General features: G+C 37.6%; 2 protein-coding genes across 2 annotated transcripts; one reads left to right on the top strand and one right to left on the bottom strand.

Moving 5' to 3' along the window:
• Positions 1–1,453: 1,453 nt before the first annotated feature.
• Positions 1,454–10,037, bottom strand: LOC103326609 (DDT domain-containing protein PTM). Its single transcript, XM_008228857.2, has 10 exons — positions 9,900–10,037; positions 8,773–9,756; positions 7,823–8,530; positions 6,382–7,570; positions 4,756–5,044; positions 4,482–4,606; positions 3,870–4,336; positions 3,747–3,775; positions 3,040–3,528; positions 1,454–2,948 (listed from the first exon to the last, which is right to left on the bottom strand). The coding sequence occupies exons 2-10, from the start codon at positions 9,600–9,602 to the stop codon at positions 1,987–1,989; spliced, it is 5,088 nt and encodes a 1,695-aa protein (XP_008227079.2). The 5' UTR covers positions 9,603–9,756; positions 9,900–10,037; the 3' UTR covers positions 1,454–1,986.
• Positions 10,038–22,432: 12,395 nt separating this feature from the next.
• LOC103326619 (uncharacterized) lies at positions 22,433–26,443 on the top strand. The gene is made up of 3 exons (XM_008228866.3): positions 22,433–22,673; positions 23,349–23,467; positions 25,892–26,443. Exons 1-3 carry the CDS (start codon positions 22,589–22,591, stop codon positions 26,003–26,005), a joined length of 318 nt encoding a protein of 105 aa, XP_008227088.1. The 5' UTR covers positions 22,433–22,588; the 3' UTR covers positions 26,006–26,443.
• Positions 26,444–26,701: the final 258 nt, after the last annotated feature.

Here is a 26,701-nt window from a genome sequence, read left to right on the forward strand (position 1 = left end):
GGAGCCGAAGCAAACAGGAAAAACTAGCCGTTATATATGCTCACGGGTTAAATGGCAATCCTAGAAGACAAGATTTTATTGTCTTATTTGATTTTGTAATTGTAGTTCCTTTTTCTTTTTGAAACGGGAAATAATTAATTAAGAACCAAAACCCTGAAGTTTGTTACAATTATTTCATTAAAAAAAAATGTTCGTTACAATTATTTGTGAGATCATGAATAATTGTAACAAATTATCAATTGATAAATCCAAGGTTGTCCAACTATATTAAAATTGGTCATGTCAATGGGATCTTGACTTGCTAACAAGTGGTTTAGGTTCGAACCCCCTGGTATGTGAGAAACCTCTCTCGTTTTGTAATTTAGACTTTCGCTTGTATTAAAAAAAAAAAAAAAAAAATCGTAGAATGTCATTCTGCTCATACTTCCATAGTCTCTAATTTTATGGATTCTGTTTTTTGGAATTTGACCAAGTATTGTTTCATGAGTTCAAGTGAAGATTGTTTTTTTATGTTGAAGTTTCTGAATGTATATTTACCTTTTTAATTTTAATTGAAGTTACAGTGGAAATTACATAGGTTATGGTTATTTTATAGTTTATTTTTGGGATTTGTGGATTTTTATTTTATTAGAAAATGACCTTTTTACATATCTTTTATTGAAAATTTATTTTATTTATTTATTTATATTATTCACAGAATTATTATTTTAAATGTAATAAATTTCAGTTTAATTCAATTATATTGAAAATCAAACTCAAATTTAATCCAGCCACTTAATATTGTCAACACCATACACAAGATTGGATTAATGTAATCTAATGAAAATCAATCCTACCTCATAATTCAATCCAAATAGTCACCAAATATGGCCAAGTGAATTAATTAATTCTTTTTATTTATTTATGTTTTTTCTCAATTGAATTCCTGTTAAATGTGTAATCCCACAAAATTACTGCACTTTGGATTTATTTTCTCAATTGAAGACAAACCGATACCAAACCACTTGGTTATAGTTTTTTTTTTTTTGCTAGTATATTTGTTTATAGAAACCACCTAGCTTTGGGTTTTTATTTCCATATGAGCGATAGTAAACTACTTTAAATAAATCTAATCAACGGATAGGGAGACTCGAACTTGAGTGCAAAGAAATAGTCTCTCACACCTGCCCGCCTAAGGCTTAAGCACCAAGATGTGCCCTGCTTAGATATCGGCTAGGGCTAAGGGCTAGGGCTAGGGCGCTGGTTTGGGTTTTGACCGTTAAGACCATATGCTTTCTTCTAAGCCCAGCAACAACTTTTCGAACTAGAAATAGTAAATATTAAAACGGAAGCTATCGAGTAGCGCTCTAAAAGGAAGGATGCCAATTTTCTAAACCTTGTAGGGCTAAGTCTTCATTTAACATTTACACCAAAAAGGGAATGCATCTACTACTAAAAAACACAACAAAAGAACTTTCTACAACAGCCAAAAGCACCTCAATATGACCTGATTTCATAACAACGAAATTTGGGTAGGAATTTCATTTATACAAGCAATTCAATCAGATAAGCACCAAAAACCCGCTTATCGTCTGAACTGAGTTCAGACAAAAATATGAAGCTGGTGAAACAATAACCCATTTTCTGATCAGGGAAAAATTAGCCACTTTACAGTTGGAGCTCCAAACCTCCTAATTAACATGGAGGTGCCTAACAAACTATATAATTGGGAAGTCACAATTCAACTTCCCAAACTTCTCAAAAGAACTGAATGTGCTACAAACTCGGCAGGAAGCAACCATATCATCATTCAATCGGAAGCACATCAAGAATGACCACCAGGATCAAAAGTAATGAGAACTGAAATTTCCATATCAGATGTCACCTCTAACAAATCAAAAGAATTAATGACAACCAACAGTCATTTCCCAGCAACTTTCTCGTCCGGGAGAACTCCCCCTGAAGATCGTTTACAAAACAGAGACCTTAGAAATATGGCAAGAACATCTACCGCCACTCTCGGCACTGGCCACACTTCCAGCTGCCATTACCAGAAGATGACTCAATCCAAGGAGAACAAGTACTGTGTATCAATAGCCCACAGTTCTGGCAAGACAGATCAGCGCCTGGTTCTGCATGTGAACATATCTGACATTGCATGATATTCACATCAGATTCTACAGAAATAGTAGACTTTGATTGATCAGTGAAAGTAGCCATGTTATATTGTTCAGGGCCTCCATCCTGCAACACTGTATATGGATTTTCCAGATTTCCTGACTCATCTGCAAATGCTTGGCCTCCATCTAGAAAGCCATCATCATCATCATCAGGTGCCAACAACTCATTGATAGTGAAGACAGTTTGCGGTTCCATATTCTCGTAATTTAGATCTTCATAGTCATCCATTATCCCACTTTCGACGCCATTAATGGAAGCATCCCATTCAACATGAGGGGATGGCACAATCTCCATAGGATTTGACTGGTAATTTGTTTCACCAGGTGCAGCTATTCCAGCATAAGTTATGTTACTCTCAGGAAAGCCATCTACATCCTCTTCACGCTTAACACCCCTTCTCACTTGTAATTTCCGTGGCCCTGGCCCGGCAGTATTCCATTGATCATTAACTTCCGAATTGTACTCTGTAATTAGCTCAACTCTAGCAAGGGAAAAAAGAAGAGGATCACCATCCTGTTCCTGTATGGATGCTTCCTCCATGGGAAATATTGGAGTAGCAGGCTCACACAATTTAGAATCAGAAATGGTTGCAGAATCAGAGTCGTCTCCAACTGTTTCTTGCTTTGGACGCCTAGTGCGAACTTTCTTGCTCTCTTGCATCTTTATATCTTTAGGATCAGTGTAAGGACACACAGGTGACTTTATCCTGCGACACTTGCAACACTTGAAGCCCGCCACATCAGAAACCTTTGACTCCTCCAGTTCAACAGCATCAGCATGGTACCAATCTGCATGATCACAAACAGAATCCATCTTAGACACACACAAAAGAGGAAAATAATTTTGCCAAAAAGATGGCACTTGTAGGAGCAAACTTACTTTTGCAAGTTTCACAACATATATACATCATATCTGACTGATATGGCATATGGCACAGGTGGCAAACAGGATACAACCCACGGGATTCCGAACCACCCGCAAGAAGTATGTTATTAACCCGGAAATGAGTGCCAGCTTCCACACCATTCTTCTTCTTCCATATAATACCCCAAGAACAAATGCTGCGGCGTTGTTTTTTTGCTGCCAATCGAGAGTCTGAAGTTGCCTGTTTTATCTCAGAACGAGTGTCCTGCGCTCTGACATCTGTTACTGGTTGACTGTAATTTTTTGGCCTTGCAACACTGGTGACGGTCACAGGAGTATGATATTCTTGCATTTGCAAGTGAAAAGGACTAGTTGGAGACTCCTTAAAGTTTTCATTTTTAGAGAGAGCTTTCGCATGGTAGCACTGCTTGCAAGTGATCAAGAACTCAACTTCCTCTTTTGTAGAAACTGTTGAGCTTATGGTGCATTCCTCGTGACAATAACCTGACAAAAATATGGCAGAAATATAAACAATGATGAAAATTTTCCTATAAATTTGGGAAGTTGGTAGTTGATCACATGATTAGCACTTCATGTAATATTCGTAATATTTGGAAAGATTAGAAACATGGTAGAAGAGGTTATCAGGAACTCAAAGCCACTTTTTCTAATTATAACACCATATTCATGAAGCTTAAAAGAAGGTTTTCGTGTCAATGTACCTTGACAGGCACTGCACTTGGCCGCATTCCTGAATTTTACAACAAACAAAAGATGAGTGAATTTCGACATAGCACTGTAGAGAACTTAAAAATTAAAAAAGAATAATTGTATGAAATGATTACCGCATTAAAACATCCAGTTGGCATGAAGAGCAGGAACACAAGTCCAGATTATCTCTCTTACACACAAGATAGAAAAATATGTCCCGGTGGGGAGCCTTCCAATGCCTTTTCTGTAACTTGCAGAACACATTCAAAGGCTCCTCAGCTGATGGAAAAAGCACTTTACCTAAACGTTCTTCATAGTCTTTAATCAAATATAAAGGAATCCGCAATTCAGGAAACCAGAACTTGTTATTTCCACCCTCATTTTGCTCCATTTCAATTATATTTTTCATTAAACGGGAAGGCAGATGCTTTTGAGTACCAAAATCAACCCCATATACGTTACTGTTCTTCACAAATTGTTTGTCAAATATACTTGCATTTCTAAAAGCAGAAGCTTCTGTCTCTACACCCTTCCCATCCGGGAGGTTCTGCTCAGGACGAACAAGATCACTCCATCTCAGATAATGGTCCAGATATCTAACCTGGTGAAATTCCAATTGAAGTTTCTTAAGTTATCAGTTACAGACCACCAAAATTTAATATGCTTCCAGGCCAAAAGAGAAATATAAAGAAAGTGGAGGGGCGAAGAGAGCAAGAAACTTAGGTATTTGCAAGATAATAACAAACCTGAAGCGCAAGCTGTGATGCGTTCTTACTCATTTCAACCGCAGCCCTCCATACTGATTGTCTGCTTCTTTTAGGAATCTCGGAGCCATCCGCGTAAACTATACCAGAAATCTTTTTCCAACCACCTAATGGGCCACAAAAAAAGTCATTAGTACACATCCCTTCCCTTTCCACCGAATTTGTGTATTAAAACACTGGAAATCGAACAGTCTACAATTCAAAGATAACAAGGGGGGAAAGCCAGCTAGTTCTGCAGGAAGTGATGCAAAATTACCTTGGCTGGCTGCTTTTTTAACCAATGAGCAAGCCAAAATTGCTCTCTGGAATATAAGCTTTGATAGCTTCCCACCTTGCCACCAGACAAAACTTTTGTCATTGCAATCATCATCCTTATCTTCTTGAATTGCATTCTGCTTTCTGCCCCTCCTGTTGCTTGGTCCACGTTTTTGTGTTGTACCAACAGTGCATGTCGTACTTTGAATCACAGAAGATTCAACCAACCAATCATCCACCAGCTTAATCCACTCCCCAGACAGAGCAATGGTTCGGATATTTGCCTCAAGCTACAGATAAGAAACAAATCATCTGTCACAACATATTCATAATCACGGATGCTTATAACAAAATAATACATCCAGATATAAGAGAGATACAAAGCTACTGTATAAACTGAGGGACGAGGTCACAATTTAGGGGAGAAAATTAATATAGAGATGCATAATTGGCTTCCGGGCATCTTACGAACTTTTGAAACACAATTCACCAAGTCATAATTCGGTGCCAGTTGTACATTGAACTTTACGCTACAAGATACCGTTTTTCCCTAAAAGTTAAATAAAAGCACAAATAGACACCAACTGCAACCCACGTAATCATAAAAATGCAAGAGGCTTACTTCACAAAAATACTGTGATTACAGATTAAACATAAGTTCAGGCCCAGTTTGGTAACCATTCCATTTTTAGTTTTCATTTTTTTCTTGTTAGATATAGAGGGAAGTATATGGGAGAAAGGAAATGAATATGGGTGGTGGGAGGGATGTGGAAGAGATGCATATGAAATAGCATACAAAATGAAATTAAAAAAAACTAAGTAGTTTTCTTTTTCAAGTTTTTGTTTCAAACATTCTCCTTCTTTCCCCAGATCCCTCCTCCAACCACCCTCCCTCCACATTTCTTCACCCCTCATTTCTCCCATATACTTTTCATCTATCTCTAGCCCCCAAAAAAAAAACTAAAAACTAAAAAACCAAAAACCAAAAACTAATGGTTCCTGAAAACGACTATGAAATCAAAAGTTTTCACTATGGTTTAAATGGTGATTGCACTTATAAGCCATGTAAACTTTACAAAATATTTACTATAAAAATAAAAACAAAGCAAGTGCAATGGAACTGATCAATGAAATTGAAAAGTTAATTTGAAAAGTTAAATTTGAAAGAAAATGATATAATTGATATACACGGTAGGAATTTCAAAGTGGGTAGGAAAGAGAAGGACCACATGGAGGCACCGAAGGTGATAGGGGGTCGGCCTCTACCATCGGGCGAGGAAAGAGACCCCTTTTTTCCCTTCCCTCAATATATATGGCTCGCTTCACTAATATAATGCTCAAGAAAAGGCTCCAACCTACTCGTTGCCCACAAGCCTTTATTTGAGCATTGTACAAGTGCTTAGGATCCTCATGCTTTCCATATATCTACTGGGCTTTGAGATTCAAATTGAAACTCAAACCAGGTCAGCAAAGTTAAGATATAAGTGGAAATAAATTTGCATATAATCCTGCAATAAAATGTCCTAATGAAAATGTACAAAGCTACTTAATGCCTAGGAGAAAAATTACTAAGCCAATTAGAATCTATACCAAATAACCAGATATGATAGGAATTTAAAAAACTTACTTCAAGCAATAGTGCTTTTATTGTACTGAAAGTTGATGCTTGATAAATTTGTTTGCGCCATTGTTTTCTATAATTTTCATTGACGAAGGGACCAGTTATGAGACCTCGTAAACTCTCCTCCATGAATAAAATGTATGTTGCGATGCTTACAAGATTCCCCTCCCCATTCTTTATTGGACGAAGGCTGGCAAGGATCTTCATAGCACCTTTGGTGGCACTCAAGGCAGCATGATTTAGCATACATCCCCTCTTGCTGGCAACTAGAGCCTTACAAGAAAGACACCAACCACACCTCTCCCTTGGAACCTCCACAAGCTTCTTTTCAGAACTTGGCCAGAAGAAACGCGAGGCTATTAATGAGAAGGCTTTTGTTTGTAATAAATTGTTTGCAGATGCAACTTTCCTGGGATTTGCCAAAGCATGATTATCGGAAATGCGAGCTTCTTCTGATGATATTACAGCCAGTTTGGAGGCAGCAGATGCAGCAAACTCCCCATGCATATAGTAATTTATGTATGCCTGAGGTTTATAAAGAGCCCCCATGTATGCACAATTGACAACTGAAGTAGAGTTAACCTTTCCAGAATCCACACGATTGCCTTCTTCACTATGTGTTGATAAAATCACTGAAGGATGCATACCATTTGCATGGCCATTGTAACAACTACTGAAGTTCCCTGAGGCGCAAGTAGTGAGGTCTACTGCAGTTGATCTGTCAGCTGAGCTTTGGTAGGTCAAGTCAGATGGATCAGCCTGCTGGCTACCAGAACCAGTTGAAGTACCTGATTTCATTTTCTTCCTTGCATGTATCTGCATCTTTGTAGGCAGGCACTCCAGTGGTGTACTATCACCAGTGCTATCAACTTGAATCATATCAAAGGAGGTCTCTAGAGATGAAACTACCACATTATCGACTGTAACATTATGATTTTCCTTGTCAGACAAATTAATTGGCTGGGCAGAAAAGTTCACATCTTCCTTTATATTTGCTAATTTAATCTCTGTTTCACTCATTTCCGAGAAAGATAAGATGCTTTCTGGAATATTCCAATATTGTAAAATTGCCTTGCACACCCCCATGTAAAAAGCTGTGTGTTGCCCGAATGCATACAGAACTTTCAGGACTTTTGGAATGTCATTCTGATTGTAGTATCTAAGACATGCTTCCGTCTTGATAGTTGCCTTGACCCTGCAAAAATCATACCAAAAGATTATGAGCATGCAACAGGATAGGTTGAATGACATTCCAAAAGAATGAGAAGACAATAAGAGTAACACATAAAGATAGAACTGAAGAAAAAGTCCAAGGCAGGGATGGAGTTAATACAGCATGCCAAAAGCCGATAACAATGATTCCTTTGAAAAAAGGGTTCATCGCTAATTAAAATGCGTAACAAACAGAACAATAGGGAACTAAAAACCAAAGATGTTGAAAACATACACCAGTAAGTGGTTGCAAGTACCCATGAAGATGTGCTCGTAAGAATCAATGCCAAAGATTTGTGCTCCTTTAAGGGATGTTCCCGTTGTAATAGCCGGCCCAATCTTATTAATTGTGCACTCAGGACAATACCAGGACCCTTCTGGTATAGACAATTTCATCAAACCTATACACCTCGTGTGGTAAGCAGATGGACACCCATCACAACAAATTAAGGTCCCATCCATGCCACAAAGCCGACATTCATCGGAGTTACGATCCACATCAACATCAGTAGCATCCGCATCCCCTTTCACACCTTTGGAACCGATTAAATTTGAGTTACCAGATGATTTTATCTCATGAACTTCTGTAATAATTTCCACAGCTTCTCTGTCCTTGCAGGCAGAAGTTTTGGAATATCTGGGATGCACCCTTCTTGGCCCACTTACAAGAGGATTAGTTACTTCTGCATCATAATCTATTCCGACTTCTGATTCTTCGCGCGTGTCTAATTCAGCTCTTATATCTCTAGTATCTAAGACATCATCGCAAAGGGTTTGCAAAATCATTAACTTCCTACCAACTGATAATAAATAATACTCCTTGTCCAAAACCTCATCATAAAATCCTTTCCACTCAGGTCCTTTTGCATATCCCATAATTGTCACATACTGGACCAGGTAAACAGGCCAAGTCAAAGTATCAAGCAAGTTCCAATCAATGCACCTGCAGATAAATTGTAAACATGATCCTGAAAGTTTAGTGATGGAACTATAAATAAAAACATCAGATATAAGTATGACATAGATAATTCTTTGCTGCAACCATTTTTGTGGTTGTAAACATAATACAAGGGAAAAGGGTGTTTAATGCCATATGCACTTGCATGCTCATATGGTTCCTTCAATATACTGATACTGTAAGAGATTCAATCAACTAGAGGCATTGAGAGTTGTATGTATAAGTACCTCAAGCATTTTGGAGCTACCTCTGAGCCATCGGATGAGAGTGTCTCAAGATGATGCCTCAAGGCACGCAGCAAAGCAACATGAATTGCATCCAACAATGTGTTTGGAGCACGGAAATTAAGTGTCCCCACAAAATCATCCAATGTAAATGGGTTCAAGAACAGGGGGATGCTAAATGATCGCAAGAAACCATAAACCGAAAAAAGATGTGAAATATACTGCTCTGGCACGCCTATAGTTCCTGAAGACGGCGGCAACTGCGGTGGCGGGACAGGTGGTGGCTCAACATCAAAATCCATATCCCTATCCCTTGCATACTCACACGAATCACTAGACGAATCTGCATCACCTTCAACTTGTGTCTCATCAGTTTCAATCGTTACTCCAACGCCCAACTCACTCAACGCAGGTGCTTCAACCCTATCCACCTCAGGGGTCGATTTCACAACATTCTTATCCAACCCAACTGCAGTTTTCAAACTTAATTTTGACACCAAATCATCTAATTTCTTCCTCCTAGCACTCAAATCAGTATCAAAATCATCATCACCAACAAGGATGCCACGAATCTCACCACTCTCCAAGTCCTCACAATCACCGTCCTCATAATTAACTCTATACAATCCAGCCTCGTAATACACAACTTTCCCAAGAAAAACTCCACTAGTTCCGAAGTCTTTCAACACATATCTACCAAGCAACACCATCGTCCTTGTTTCCACAACCCGTTTCTTAGTTTCAGGACCCGCTTTCCGATCATCAGCAACATTTTCATCCTCCGCTCTCCGTTTCCTAGGACGACCCCTCTTTTTGACAACCGGAGGGTCCATTTTAGCCAATCCGATCGGATCCTAACCCGAAATCAACCGCCAAAAAAACCCTAAGGTTTCCCCAAAAAATAAAAGGGTCTCTTTTAGACCTAAGCCATAAGATTGCGAAAACACTTCACCTAAAATGCTGCCAAATCCAGGATTCGTGCAGATCCTATAAAACAAATAACAAAATCAACAGAGGAGTAAATCTATTGTGATTTGAATTAAATTTTAACAAAAATAACGTTGAGATTCGAAAATGTTGTATATTTTGCTGTTTCAGAAATCGAACAAATATATGTACACTAGCGATACCTTCTTAGGGTTGGATAACCGCCATTGTAGACGTCTCTGGGGCTTCGCGAGAGAGATAGAGACAGGCACAAAGAGAGAGAAGGAGAGAGAAGCCCTAATGGGACAAAACAACTGCCTCTCCCACTACCCCTGCACGAGTTAAATTGTCACGCGTTCGATATCCATCACTCGGAACTCGGTTTTCGAGTCATCAGTTTGCACTTGGACGAGTTGGAATTGACTCGGATGATTTATATTATTTTCGTAGCAAAAAATTATTCGTAACATGAGATTTTTTCGCTGCGGCTCTATGATACACTATGATGCGGCTGCGGGGCCACCTTATAAATAATTGTAAGCTCTCATTTTGCCCTTTTTGGGTAAACTGTGATAATAGCCAGATTTTTATTTTGTTATTCTTTAGTCATTAGAGGTAGTACTAATATAATACATATGATAAATATTGACATTTAATCCTTAGCTAATCTATGATTAACATTTCTAAAAGAATTTAACTCAATATTTGTACTTAAGTCTATAATTATATACTGGAACGGGTATTGGTTTATTATAATGAAGATTAAAATTAAGAGCTTTAATCTAACGACTTGCACTTTAACAATTAGATCATCATGAGTACAACGATATAATTACAAACTAATTTCATATGAAATTTGTTGAACTAAGGAAATTTTGAGATATAGTAGGTCACATAATAGTTATCCTTCTTCCCACATGTCTATTTTCATAGCAACCATAAATATAAGACCATTTCTACTAGTTTATGATGCATTTCTAATATTTAAATTAATTAAACAAGATACAGATGAGAAGAACACAGAATAGAAAAGGTTATAGTAAGGGCTTTAATCAATTTTCGATAGAACATATCTATTGGGAACCTAATCAAGTAGCATATATTCTAGCTAAACATGGTCATACTTCTTCAATTACGCGTGTTGGTTTGGAAATTTTCTAATGAATATTTTACAATGGAGTCACGTTTGTGATTTATATGGTGTAAAGATTTCTTGAGGATCTTCTTTGTAATGTTTGTTTCTTGACTGAAAAATTAAACAAAAAAATATATTTAAAAAAATGACTGACAATTATGAGAACCCATTTCTTAAAATTACAAGAAAAGATGTTTGAGGAGAAAGTCAATAATTTATCTATTTAAAAACCAAAAATTGGCTTTTTATATAGGCCCCACCACCCACTAGGCAAGCCATAATTTGGTTTCGGTTGATATTTCCATTTGTCAGCTGATCAAACCAATTGTACAATAGTGAAAAGCTTGCATTTGCAGTAAATCGAGCCCACCATAACTAATATTAAAAAGTTGAAAAGAAAACCCAAAAGTTTATATAAGCGAGACATAGAGTTGACTCAGAGTTGGAATGAGTTAACTCAGAGATTAATCCGATCCCAGACCGTATTAAAGTTCCCCGTGCTTAATGTCGCAAATTTTGTTATTCGCCCATTCCCATTCCCAGCGGAGGAACATGACACACTAGTTATGAGCAAAATGGCGGGAACAATTTCCCTCTAATAAAACTCCCCGCCAAATTCTTCAAGGTTTCAAATAAATAAGAGAAAATTGTACCAAAATAAATTAAATATTTCAAACGAAATTGGTAATTAAAATTTTGGAATGGAGGGTTGGGGTTGGGACAGGAGTCACAGGACACACAATCTAATTTTAAGTGCAATTTATCTTTATCTAATTTCTTTTAAATATGATGGTGTTAAATCATTTTTCTTCTAACTTCAAAAGAGAAAACATCATTGTTCTTCTAAAATCTTCCTAAATTTAATTATAAATTAAAGACATGAATTTTGTTTTTCTCTTGCTAAACACTCTGACATATTATTTTATTTAACAATTAATCTAGGAAATTGGCACTCTAAAAAAGTCATCATACATCCTTAAAAGTGCACTTTCTCCCTTATGGATTTATAATAGAAGCGTGGAAGATTATTTTTTTTGAAGTGTCAATAATCATTCCCATATAAACTAGTTGAGACGATAAAATCATATTTGAATGCAACCTTTATTTTATTTAATGTAGTACTTATATGACCTTCATGATTTCTGGCAATGAGTTTTTTCTATAGAACTCTCCCAATTTGATGGTTGTTGGTTTTACCCCACCTGAAATGGGTGCTTTTTCCCTGAGCTATGTCTCATATTTGAGGCTTCTTGCCTCATATTTTGTTTTTCTTTGTATTTTCTCTTTTATTCCCTACTATGTGCCCAACCCTTGAAACCCTAAATCTTCCCTCCCTCACTTTCCTTTATTCCCCACCCACCTTTGCTTTTCATTCTCTACTTCTCACATTACACTCCCTTCATATCCCCTATATTTTGAGGTCATCCACCCATGGGCAGCAGTTGCGTCTTGCCACCAATTATCAATAACCACCATTTGCTCTTCAGTTCTGCGTCAGCTGCTCTTATCGCTCTTCCTTGGTGCCGTGTGGTGGTATGAGAATGCGATTACAGTGCATATTGCACTTGATTCTTAGATTATGGGAGCACTTCTGAGCGGGTGGCTTGCTCACCCCCATCTTCCATTTGAATTTTTGACACCAATTACTCCTCCTTGGCGGTGGTGGTGGATATGCTATGGTGGTGTTGTTGGCTTGCTAAGTGGTGTGGCTGCTAATGTGTTCTAGACCTAGGTTTTTATTTGTTTAATGTAATTTTGGGCTTTTATTGTTTATTTAGGCTTTAACTTGGTTAAAATTATGTTTTGTATCTTTATGTTAGGCCTTGTGCTCTATGAGACACCTCTACCCAATTTTAACCATTTATTTAAATTATTTAATTGTGAAATTACAATTTTGCCCTTCGAGTAGGGTCATTTTGGTCACTTTTTAATCTGGTAGGATTGTGGAGAAATGAATGGCATTGTCGCATAGAACTCGTCAATATGAGTTCGTAGACACATAGTGGGCCCAAATCGGAGTTTTAACGAAGAAGTTACAGTCAATGGAAGTGTAGTGTCACAACCGTAAATATTTCAAAGTTAGAATTTTTAAAAAAGGCATTTCGGTTTCTCGCCACCCTCTCTCTCTCTTCCCGACCCTTTCCCCTTGCGACACCACAGACTGGCCATGTGGCCGATAACTCCACATTCCGACCACCAACTCTTACAGGATCGGTCAAAAAATACTCGAGGCACATGGGGATCACATCGGCCGAGTTTCACGAGATCGACCCTTCAAGTTCGAGTTTTCCGACGCCATTTTCGGCGTCTCCAGCCACCAAATTTGTCAATCCATGTATGATTTCTCATCCTTTCAATGTGATCTAGCTGATGGTAGGGTTGGTTAGGATTGATTTTGAAGTTTTGAAGCTCGATTTACGATATAAGTTTTGACCAATTTTCAACTCGAATTTCAGGCAAGCTCCGACCACTTTTTGGACATTGCCCAATAACAAAAGTTGCTCCACTAGTTGTCCTGATCACGTAGGTATAGGCATTATTGGATGTTTTGAGAATTTTCCGGTCGCCAGAATTTTCTCAAGACACTCACGCAATGCCAACGAGTGTGGCGGGGCGTGGGCCAACGTTGGGTGGCCCATTTGGTTCTAAAATGTTCCCCATGTCGTCCCGAGCATGACAATGTGCTCGGATTTGAATTTGTTTATCGTTTGACAATCGTACAGATTTACGCATATTTGGCGATATTCGGGTTCGATATGTTCAGACTGTTGGATTGACTCCATTTCCAAGTATGTCGATCTAAGTACCTCTAAGATCGTGTAGGAACTCACGGATTGAGAATCGGAGTCCCGAATACTCCGAATCAATAATTCAAAGTTTAAGTAAAACAGTGATCGTCCAATTGTGCGATTGGTTTAAATCTGACTGCTCGATCGAGACCAAGCTCTCGTAGCGTGTTATGTAGACCTTGTTGGACTTATAGGAACGTTCGGACTGGAAATCGGAGGTGGTGGGCCCCGCGGCCTAATTGGTCAAATTCAGCGATCGGGGTCAAACTGACCATTGGATCGTGACGAGAGTTCTAGGATGGGTTTAACTCATGGTTATGGACCAATAGGAAATTGCATATAACCATTGAGGTCATGGGCCCTACAAGCCCAGTTGATTTGGATAGTGGGCTATGTCGGCTCGGTTGAGGCCATTTAGTAGTTGTAATTGTAATTGGAGGTTTGTTTTTAAATGGTTTTATGTTATGCGAGTTTATTTAAATGATTATGAATTATATTGCAATCACTTTTACTTTCCAAGCATGTTATATTATGTTTAATTGTGTGGAGTTGGAAATGGCTTGGATAACCGGGTTTTGACATGAATAAGGAATTAATTAATTGCCTAATTATATGTCTATATTTAAATATATGCTAGGTGGCTTGAAATCGATGAATTTTGGATACTAGTTCTCTAAATAGTATGTGGTATATATTTAAATATAGTTGAGAACAATTTTTAAAGATTATGCGTGGTCAAATTCAATTAAGAAATGTTGAGATTGATTTCGTTTTAAGATAGGGATTTTTGGTTATCTATTTAAGAACTTATTTTTGGAAAGTTGAGAAAAGATTTGGAAAGTGGATTTGTTGAATAAGAAGAATTTTATGATAAGTTTCGAATATGATTTTCAAACCCACCACAAGAGTACCCCCCAGTTGCCTTGGAACAGTTTAGTCATTTATGATAATGCCCCAAGAGTCTCGGGGACCCCTGAATCGTGTGGTGCGAGGATATGCTTTCTCGGGCTGACTACGTGTCCCCTGAGTTCTGCGAGGATATGCTTTCTAGGGCTAATTATGTGTCCCCTGAGTTTTGCGAGGATATGCGTTCTTGGGCTAACTACGTGTCCCCTGAGTTCTGCGAGGATATGCTTTCTCAGGCTAACTATGTGTCCCTCGAGTTCTATGAGGATATGCGTTCTCTGGCTGACCACGTGTTCCCGAGTTTTGCGATGATGTAATATACATGGTACTTGGTATTGATGGAATATTAGTGAAATTGACGAATTATGAATAGGGGTACGCCTAGGTAAAGAGTATTTGAGTTTTGAGATGTTTTAAACTAATAATTAATGATTTTATCTTGGTACTTATGGGAAAAAGGTTTAATACGTGTTTTCCAATTTATGAGACAAGGATTAAGAGTTTTCTAAGTTTTATGGATTTTATATAATTCACAACTATTTTCTTAAGTGATGAAGATAATTTCTTGAACTCTTTCGTTAGGGCTTCTATTTTATGCAAGGAATTTGAGTTGAGAATTGAACCAAGATTGGATGTCACTTTTTGAATGCTTCCTTTAACTGTGACAGTTAGCTGCCTATTTAGGACCAGAATAAAAAAGAAATTAAATTTGTTGGAGTTGAAGATATGGAAGTATTTTTTTCTCGCTTTCTGTTTTTCTTGATAGGTAATTTATATGGATGTTATTTCCGGTCATTTTTCCTTTTCAACTTTTGCTTTTGGTTTGCCACAGTAGAGTTTTGTGTTTTACAAAACTTATTATGAAATCTTTGTTATAATAAGCCACTGTCATGTATAATAGGACTCAATCTATATTTTTCTAGAAATGAAATGGCATGTGTTACAGGTGCTTCTGTTCTTGGTGGCCAGAGATGTTGAAGAAAACTTCTTATAGTATTCAAAATAAAGTTTTCCTTTAGATTAATGCAGAATGTGACTAGTTTGAAAGAGTTACGTGTGGCTTGATCCCTCAGTAAGGGTACGTAGGCAACCTAGATTAACCTAGGTGCAGCCGCAAAGTAAAGGTTGAGTTATGCTTTGGAATTTGTGGCTATTTGTAAAGTAAGAAACAAATTCGTATATTACGTGGATATTGCCCAGGTAAGGTGGAATTTGAGGTTAGAGGCCATATGGTAAATTATGTGTGTTAGCATTGTGCATGCTAAAGTTGGGAAATATAAAATTGTGATTTTTACAGGTGAAAATGATTTGGTAAATAACCGTATTTCAAGGGAGACTCTGCCAGTTTTCTGGTAGGAGTCAAACCTTAAACTAGTTTTGGATTAGGGCAAAAAGGGGTATTTTGGATAATTGTGCCGATACCTACAATGTGTTGGACATGCACAAGGTTCGACATAGATTCCAAAGTGGAATTTGGGTCTAGTCCTGTTAGATCAAACTAACTAATTTTGTTTGTATAATATCTAACCCCCCACTCAAGTCATAACACGTGGAATGTGAACGACACTAAAAGACCTGCTCGGTGAGCCATGCCGATACTATCAATCGGCACACAACACCGATTGATACACGATCGTCGAAATTAGCAAGTCCTACCGACCGACTCACCGACACCAATCTTCGGCATCTTTTGCCGATTCTGACAGATAACCTTGGAGTTCCGCGCACAGCCGAGCACGTGTCGATCGTCGAAGACACTCCCACGAGTCCTACATCAAAACTAAGTACTAAAAGCATCACAAATGCTCTCTATAAATAGAGCCCCTTGGCCCAGCCAAGAGGTAAGACTGTTTACTTGACTTGATCTTCCATACTGTCAAAAGAACTGCTCTTAGTCACTAACTTTGGCATCGGAGGGTCTTCGGCCGGCGCCACACCGGTGTCCCAGACCTCACCTACCGTTTCTTTCTCCAAGTCAGATCCAGACTCTATGCCACGGATGAAGGTTCCTCAGTCCAAACTCCTACTCCACTGTAAGTTAGCTCTACTTCTATCTGTTTAGTTTTAACGCGAACAGATTGGTGCCGTCTATGGGAACTTCGATTGACAATCAGCCCATATCTCATTTTCCATTTTACTATGAACTCATCTTCCCCTCTTACGACCGATGGCCCTATCCTTGGCTTCTCCAGTGAGCCAGGCCGGCACACCCAAGTGGAGATGCCGGGCGACAAAATACCTTGGAGGTTAGAATGGTAGCCCTACAACAGGAAATGGCAAAAATGCAGAAACACAACAACATTCTTTCCTCCAAACTGGACGACACCCAAAGGCAGCTTCACGAACAACGATCACACTCGGCCCAACTATAGGACGGTTTGGAGCAGACCATGCAGCTTGGCAGGAGCAATCGCTCAAAAGCATGAAGCCCAGTCGGGAGAAAGGAAAAACACCAACAACGGGCGGGCCATCCATCTTTAGGAGGCTGTTCGTGCCCTCTCCCGAAGAACGCCACCGGCAATACCAAGTCTACTTCGATTGTCGGGACAGACTCAACTATCGGCGTAGGGAATGGCGGACTTCTCCGACTCGATCTAAATGAAACTCGACGATCGGCACTTGGATGTACTCGGACCGAAATCTCCTCTTCGCCAAAGGTACGACGCGATTAGTCTAGAAGAAACAGACGAATCGGACTACGTTCCGACTTCCTCTGGAACAACGATCTCTTACCGATCGGCGATGTCGGGTCATCCAGAGAGAACACCAAGGCTACCAATCGGCCAGGAGGATGATTGGCGAAAGGATGTCTCCGTCGAAACTTCGATCGAGCGGCGGGCCATGAAGCGCAAGAACATGATGTCCGCCTTCCGACCCCAAGACATCGAACCCTTCGCAAGCGACCTCCATCCGGCCGATCCACCATTCGCCTCCTCATTCAGAAAGTCAATCGGATCTAGGAAGAACAGAACTAGACTCGAACACCGACTGGGGAAAGGTACAGCCAAGACCGTTCACCAATCGAATCTGAGTCTATCAACATGAAAAAGAGGTCCAGGCACTCCGAATATCATTCTACACGGGAGTGGAAGATCCCATGACACACATCCATACCTTCCAATCGGCCTTAGGTTGCAAAATGCTCATCGATGAAGGCCAGTGCCTACTATTTCCATCCACCTTAGCTGGAGAGGCACTAAATTGGTTTTATAGGCTGGAGCCAGGTACGGTAAACTCTTTCGATCAATTAAAGCAAACTTTCCTCAATCATTTTGTGATATAGACCGATCATCTTTACTCTACCGATGACCTCTACACCATTCGACAAGGAGACGATGAGCCCCTTCAAGAGTATGCAGCCAGATTCAGCCATGAATACTCTTGATGTCTGGAAACCGACGATCGCGCAGACCTTCGCGCTTTCAAAAGTGGCCTCCGTTCATCACAGTTCCGTTACATGGTCCACAGTAACAATTGGACGACATACGACAAACTCATGAAACATGCAGCAATCCATGCCAAAGCTGAGCATTTCAATTCCAAGGGAGAACCTTTAGCGCCCTCTTGCCTATCGGCACCTATCGATCAACCAAAGGATCAAACCCACAACCGCTCCCCGTCTGCCCGAACAAACCAATCCGTCCATTTCCAAACGACACCACCAGTGTCAACCCCTTTTATGGGAGGAAAAATGAGAGATGATTCAGGGTCGGCAGAACGGGACAAAGCGTGGCAAAAACTCCGAAGGCCAAATGAACTTCGAGGACGCAAAGAATCGACATCCTGAGGTATTCACCCTGCTAAACACCAACTATGAGTCAACACATCCAGCCGATTATGACAGATAACCTCGGAGTTCCCGCCAGAACTGCCGAGCATGTGTCGACCGTCGAAGACACTCCCACGAGTCCCACATCGAAACTAAGTACTAAGAGCATCACAAATGCTCTCTATAAATAGATCCCCTTGGCCCAGCCAAGAGGTAAGACTGTTTACTTGACTTGTGCTTCCATACTGTCAAAAGAACTGCTCTTAGTCACTAACTTTGGCATCAAAGGGTCTTGGCCGGCGCCACACTGGTGTCCCAGACCTCACCGCCATTTCTTTCTCCAGTCGGACCCAACTCTACGCCACGGACCGAAGGTTCCTCAGGTCCAAACTCTCCACTCCACCTGTAAGTTAGCTCTACTTCTATATGTTTAGTTTTAGCGCGAACAAATTTGATTCAAAGGCTAACTAATTTGATTCAATGGTTAAGAGATAAGGCCTCATCTGAGGGCCTTATACAAGGCATTCACTATAGAATTCTTGTAGGTTGGTGATGGGTTGCATTTGGTTTGGGCTTTATACATTTTTAATGCTTCCCACTCTTAATTAATAGAGTTAATTTGACAAAAAAATATCATTATTGTTGGAGAACAATTAGAATATAACCAAATAATAGAATAAAACAATACGAAATATATATATATATATATAATCAAATCAATATAGCAATAGAATGAATTACAGAATACTGACTTGAATAGATGATAAAGTCTTGTAGAGTTGTAGTGTCCTTTAGACAATATTTCTCCTATACCTTTGTGCTTGTAGTTCGATATGAGTCTATCCGCCAGGATTAAACTATCACAAATCAAAGCCTAAGCACTATCGCTTTGATTTTTGGCAAACAATGATATGCTTTCTCTTAGGAAGTATTTATGTGTGAGACTGATTATGCAATTTCAATTTCTATATGTTCTGGTTTGGACAAATTGTCAATATATAGAGGCCTAATACTTTTTCATCCAACAATTACAATAGCTGTTTAAACATATTCGAATTTTAGATAATGATTTTATCTTAAAATGAATTTCTAATTAATAAAAAGAAATATTAATTAAATCAACAGAGCCCAAGAGCCTCATTTTTTGACAATTAAATATATATATATATATAATTAGCCATATTATATATATATATATCCACTGTGATGAGGCCCAACTTTATCTTCTCCACTAGGCTCATACCTTATTTAGTATTTCTGAAGTGCTGGTACTTATAAACTATGAAAGGAAACAACTCTCTTCAAATATGGGACTAAGTAAAAGTGTATTTTCATGCACAAACTCTAACAATTATATATTAAAAAAAACCAATGAAATGATTGTGGAGAAGATAAAGTCACACTATGATTAGGAGTAAGAGATCTATGCTTCTCTTAACATGTACAATATCATGACATTAAAATGAATGAAATTGGGGTTTGAGAAAAGAACTAGTATTTTGATTCCAACATTAGGTGATTTCATGGATTGAATTGTGTTGTAATTAAGGACAAACTAGTCCCTCGATTGCATTATAATTAAGGATAAAACTGGTTCACAATATTTCTAATTAGTTCGGGTAACCATGATATGATACCAGAGAATAAACAAATAATCATATTATTTAATGAACAAAACTTAGGTCTTGTCCACCTCGTTGTGATTCACTATTTAAATATTATATTTGCTGAAAATCAATCAAATTTGATATCATTTAGTTATTTATATGTATCAAATAACTGGACGATTCATCGTGAGAATCTTAATTGTTGTCAAAATCATTGTTCGATAAATATGAATTAATAAACGATCCCCAATTTGATTGATTTTTGTTGAGTTCATTTTTAAATTGTGATTTAGGAAATGAAATGTTTCGATTATGAGATGTGTGTGGTTAAGATTCGTAAATCACAACATGGTGAAAAAAATGTTGTCCTTATTAATTAGTTCACATTAAATGAAAAATTACAAAGAGTATTTCTATTTTTTCGCTACAAAAATAAGAATATGTAGTCAGGGCATTTTAAAGGCAATATTTCCAGTTATCTATTAATTAGAAAGAGTTTTATGTTTTTTTATAATATTTTTTTTAACCTTTCTTTATATTCGGGACATGGGGATTCCCTCCTCCTCCCCAAATCCAGTCAGATCCTCAGTGTTTTCCGTCTTTCGGTGGACCTATGTCGATATACTCTTCCTTTGGAAGATATATTGTGTCATATATGGGCTGACTTTGGTCGTGTCTCATCTCGCGGGGCTGCTCTATGAAATGTTGCAACTTGGTCATGGTAAATCCATTGCTCATTGGTGTGTTGTGGCCTTGGGTGAACTAGGTAGCGCTCTCTATGTCATGTCCCAGATGAAGGGTAGCGCTCTCTATGTCATAGTCATATATTGTGCTTCCTTTTGCGGCTTTGTTTTAGTTTTTTCAATTTTGGTATAGTTTGTTCAATAAAGTCTATAAACTCTATGATTTGTCTATGTTAATTTTCTTTCATAATTCCATAAACTTGGTTGAGTTTTATTGGGTTTTGTAGTCTCTTGAGGAGAATCATACTGATTAGCTACATGGTTTGTCCTTATGCAATTGGATTAGATTCAAGACAACTATGATAGTAGATAGAGATTTTAGAAAAGTTATTTTTGGGAGTGATTCTCTCCAAATCGTTTCTGATTTTTGGCTGGCTCATGTCACTGGAAAAGGTTTTGCCCATGTTTGCTATATTGCTATTGGGATGACTTCCTTTACAGTCTTTTTCCTTTGTACTCTTATTTTAATTTGGTCTAATCTATAGCTTTATATATATATATATATATATCGTTTGACTTATAATATTAATCCCAATTAATATGGTAAATAGGGCTGAATCAACTAATATAGATTAGTTCTTTGGCCCGACCCATCGCTTTTCTTTGGGTCATGCTAGAGAGACCACATTATTAGACGACCTTATAAATCATCTCCCTAATAGAGATGGAGTTTATCAATACAATGAGGCCTACCTTTATTAGGCCATCTCCAACCATGTTAGGGTTAAACTCATATTTCCACCCTCCAAAATACAATTATTCATGTATTTTCAAGACTCAATTTTTTTTTTCCTTCCAACCTTACAGATTCATAATTTGAGTTCACAACTTTATTAAATTGTTTAAGAATAATTAACCCATATTTTTTTTATTGTTAATTTTCCTTGACATTATTTTTATTTCAATACTCATGATTTAATTTTCTAAACATTTTAACCTAAAAAAATTAAAAATCCAAAACATAATAGAATTTCACTTTTTTAAAATTCAAAAAACAACAAATCAGATTTGTTTTGAAAATATAGCTGCTGCCCAACAAGATAGAAATGTGCGCTAGCTTTATTTGCATGCCCAAACAGAAATATCAGCGGGCGCATCAATGTTGGTCAGCATGTGGGCTTCCAGCCAAGAAAAAAAGAATAAAAAATAGATTTTGGGCCCACAAAAAATATGAGTCCAGGCAATATTGAAACTGGAATTCTACCCCAAATTTGAGATTTCTCAAATTTCCACCCCTCAAAATACATGGGTTGGAGAAGTTTTTTGGACTCAAAACTCAAAATTTAAGTTTTCACCCCTTGGGTTGGAGATGGTCTTAGAGAGGTGGTTTACCAAGTAGTCTATAAATGTGGTATGCCTAGCATTTTTATTGTTGTTGTTGTGGATTTATCCATTTGACTAGTGGCCACGTAAGCAAGTTTTCTTATGATTTATCCAACCTGGGTATCAATCTTCATCATTTAAGATCTAAATTCTATAATTTAAGAATTTTATGTAATTTTCAATACTCTCGTTTTAAGTTATTTTTCAAATAAGGACCAAAATGCAAATTAGGTAGAAACTAAAAAATCATTGTTTTTTTTTTCTTCTTTTCTACAAGCTATAGTCTAAACCACAAAGGAGGAGGTTTCTCACTAACACAACTAATGTCATGGGGTTTGAACATGAGACCTTAGTCTGCAAGCCCAAGTCTTTTTTTCTTACTGTGACCCTGTTGGCAACTATTGCTCCTAAAAAAACTTGCTTTTAAAAAAAAAATTTGGGAAAAAAACACCCAAAAAATGTTTTCCCGATAAAAAAGAATAAGCACAAAAAAACCCATGAAAAGGCGATTTTGTTTTTGGTCAATATGAATAGGCGATCTGGTCGTTCACTTTGTGCAGTGAAAAAGAAGAGGATCAGTTCAATCGCGCTCTGTTAATCCTAACGGTCAATCGAGAGATATGCCTTCAGTGGAAGAAGGATCTTTAGCTCCAAAGCGTAGATTATCGTGTTCCACCTGCTTTGACGCTCTCTGGTTTTGCTATTGTAAGCTTCCTCTTTGCCTTCTCTCTCTCTCTCTCTCTCTCCCCCCTTTCTGTTGTTAAATATCACATAAGCTGTTCCCATGTCATTTCTGTTGACACAATAGTTTCGCAATTACATGTGGTTCGATTCCAGTCTCTTTTTATTCAATTTTAATTTAAAGGTTACATGGGTTTTGGGTAATTGTTCATGAATCTAATGTACAACATGGTAGATTTAAATCCGGGTTTTATTGAATTTATGGAGAAGATGTTATTTAATAGTTGCTAAAAAAAAAACAAAAAAAAAAACAAAAAGCTTGGTAATTTGTTCATTTTGGTTACTGCCCACTTAACAAGCTTCAAACTTGACAGTCACTAGCTTCTGAAATCAGTTATTGGTGGGTTTTCTTTTGTAATTAAATTTTCTTGATGATTCTTTGGTAGTTTTCAGTGACTGTTTCTTTTTCATGTTAGACTGCTTTATGCTCAGTTGTTTCTATATATGGTCATCTTTAAATCTTGTTGATAGCTGTTCGTGATCATTGCACACAGCGATATAGTTTCACCATAAATGTCAATTATTTTAAATTTTTTTTTTTCTGGATGTTTCCTACCTCACTCATTCTATTTTGTGATTGCTTTGCCTGTTTATTTCTATTTCTTGCTTTTAATCTGATGCGCACTCATGTTCTGGCAGCTCCAGTGCATCAGATGCAGCAGTATTATAGACTTGGGGTACTTGATAACTGTTCCGGGAAATGGAATTCTCTTGTTGATTGTTTGAGTTTGAAGACAAAACGGTCATCTGAAGTGCAGGTTTGATTTTTTGTTTGGTTATATATTTGCACCCTCTGTATGGGTTAATGGATTTCTCTTCAATTAATACGTATTGATGATTAGAGCCCTGCCCCTGTCAATTATTTCTTTGGTTTTTAATACTGTCTTTTCCTTGATGATTGTACAAAATGTGCTTGGATATTCCTTCGGCTAATAAGTCACATTGCTTTATCGTTTTTCCCCTAATTTAAGGCCTATATGGAGAAATTGGTGTCTCCCAACATGAAAAGTACTTAGGACTGATGGTGTGACTTCCTGAATAGAAGATCCCATTTACTGCCACAACAAATTACAAGATGGAGTAGCAGGACATAAATACAAGTATATTGTTGAAACTGATGTCAGTTTATTGCCTAAATCATCTTTACGCATTCAGTTCTGGCTTCGTTTGTATGCCACTGCAGTATTTTTAATCAATCATCTACCTAGCAGATCAGTGCTGCTAAAATCTTCATGCAAGAATCTCTTGATCATTCCAGATTGTAGCTTTCAAGGATTTCTGGATGTGCTTGCTGTCCTCATATCAAACATTACAATCAGCATAAATTACAATATAAAGCTAAACAATGTGTACTTCTAGCATACACATTGGATTGCAAAGGATTTATTTGTCTAAATGATGGGTGTTGCCTATGATTATGGTGGACTAGATAAGAGAAATTTTTTAACTCGAAAAGATCTGGGGAAATAAATTTTATGGTTGATTTAAGTTTAGAGAAATTCGAGAAATAGAGAATAATAGGGAGGAGAAGATATCAAGGCACCAAGCCTTCAACGTGAGATAATTTTCATTCATCCAAATCGAATTTGCTTTGGAAGAAATAGCCTTAGTTATAGGCTTCATGAAAAGTTGGTTATGCTACGAGGAGACATTCAATCCAAGAGACAGTAAATCAACAACTAGGTTTCTAGTTCACTGTTTCATTTTCTCACCAAACCAATTGAAAATTACCCTCAGTTTGTTCAGAACAGAAGGATTTGGGTGTTGTGTTCATTTCCAGTACTATTGTTTAGGGAAGGAAATGTGAATTGGGTAATTCAAGCTGGTTTTAATTCTGTTTATTGAAAGGCATAAGCTGTTTGGTTGTAGGGGAGGTGGTGCTCTATGTTAGATTTTGGTCATTCAGTGTCTTCTGAATTTGGGGATGCATCTTCTTTGGCTATCTTCACTGATTGAAAGAAGCTGTTCTTTGATACTTAATACCAAGTTTAGTGTTGAGGTCCTGGTTTTGGAAGAATTGTATTGTTCTGTAGTCTAGCTTTCATTGTTGTAATTGGTCTGCATAGTTTCGCACTGTTGATTGATTTACTTTCCTTTCCAATAAGAAGGAAAATACATTTCGAGCACGGATCAACTAGTTGATATGTTACCAAGCCTATGTCCTCTACTAATTTATTTTACATTGAAGCAAACTGATGGTGACTCTCCTCCATCTGTTTGAGGATGCACATAAAGTTAGCAGCTTGCTGTGGCTCTATAGCAGTAATAGCTGCTTCAGCTGATTGCTGTTAATGTAGAATATGCAAAGCCTTTAAATCGTCAGCTAGTTCCATGGATCTGTTAGTTTCGGTTGAGAGAGATAATTTTTATGTGGGCTTGCTATAACTATAAAGAACACAAGTTTATGAGCTGTAATTTTAAGCCTCTGTAGTGTCATAATTCATTATGGAACTCAGAAATCGAAAGTCTCATTTTACTTTCAGTTTCATCTTGTCTGTTTTTTTGCCTCAATTTTCTCAAGTTCTTGACACACCAGTTATATAGTTGCTGAACAGACTTAACAAAAGGGATTAGTTGCTATACTGGCTTATTCCTAACACCCACCCACATAATATTAATATTATTACATATCTGTACATATTATTTAAATGTTTGGCATATACGTAAAAATATTGGAAGAGCCACCCTTCTATTTGTTCCTTGTGAATTCTGATGTATTTGAGTGTTGGAAGTGTTTTGTTATTGGACTTTGATCATTCTTGTCACATGTTGTTTCAATTGGTGCTTACAAGTGTGCAAGGAAACTGTGGCTTCTTATATTGGGTTGGTGCCTAGAAAGAGTAGATCCATTTCACTCTTTCCCCTCTTGTGGTGATGGCAGATTCATGTATAAGATGGCAATGTAGGAAAAGCCATCCTTTCAGTTTGTGCTTTATAATACACCTGACTTTGACCTAAAGCTAATACTCGCCATGTTATGATTCGGTTTTCAATAAGTTGTCTTTTTTCTTTTTCTTTTTCCCCTTTCCTTTCCCTAAGAGCTTCTTTTTTGGTGATTGTCAATAACTACTTGTGACAAAATTAACAGCTATGTGGCACTTAGGAATATGGCTTGAATTCAGTTTGGCTTGTGATATACATGATTCTTCAAAGTAATAACAAACTAGACCTTCTTAATGCAGGAAATTTTGGAAACTCGGGAAAAAGCGAAGCCTCACATCTGGACTTTTCGGACTCCCGAAGAAGCATCAGTTCACTGGAAAGAACAATTTGGACATTTAGATGAAATGGAATGATGGAGATTAAGTTCAGCATCCTTCTGTGCTCCTCCTTTGTAATTTTTGCCCCACATCTGGTGAACCCAAAAAATAGACTTCGATTTATAGTGGTACTGAACCCACTTGATTTAAAACAGGGGCAGAGAGTAACAGAGTGAGATCTGCAATACAATATTCTTTGCTTGGTAATTTTGTTTTTCTTTTTGTGCTGTGGCATAAGAGTATCTCCAACCGATATGTCAAAAGTGCCACGTAGACATTTAACGGCTAGAAATAACATTTTACATCACTCCAACCGATGTGTCAAAGCTGATGTGGAATGAAGGCTGGAGGTTGAGATGTTATTTTTGACATCCCAAAAGTAAGATGTCAAATGAATATTTTATTATTTTTAAAGATGGTTGTTACTTTCATTTATTATTTTCCTTTTTATATATTATTTTTCTTTATCTTAAATGATTTAACTGTTACAATAATTATTTATTTGACATATCGGGTGGAGTGTAAAACTGTGTAAATGTCAAATTGCCACATCAACCATCAAATTTAAATTTGATGTTTGGTATTTGACATCTCCCTTGGAGATGCTCTAAGGGGCCATGTCTTTAATTTCAAAATGAAGTTCACAGCAGTCTGGAAGGAAGATCAACTGAAAATTGTTACCGCAATCACTGCAATTTATCTTTCTAATATGAAGGGCCCTTTTTATATATA

The sequence above is a fragment of the Prunus mume genome, linkage group LG1, assembly GCF_029339155.1.
Source record: "Prunus mume cultivar Tortuosa linkage group LG1, ASM2933915v1, whole genome shotgun sequence".
NCBI classification, from domain to species: domain Eukaryota; kingdom Viridiplantae; phylum Streptophyta; class Magnoliopsida; order Rosales; family Rosaceae; genus Prunus; species Prunus mume.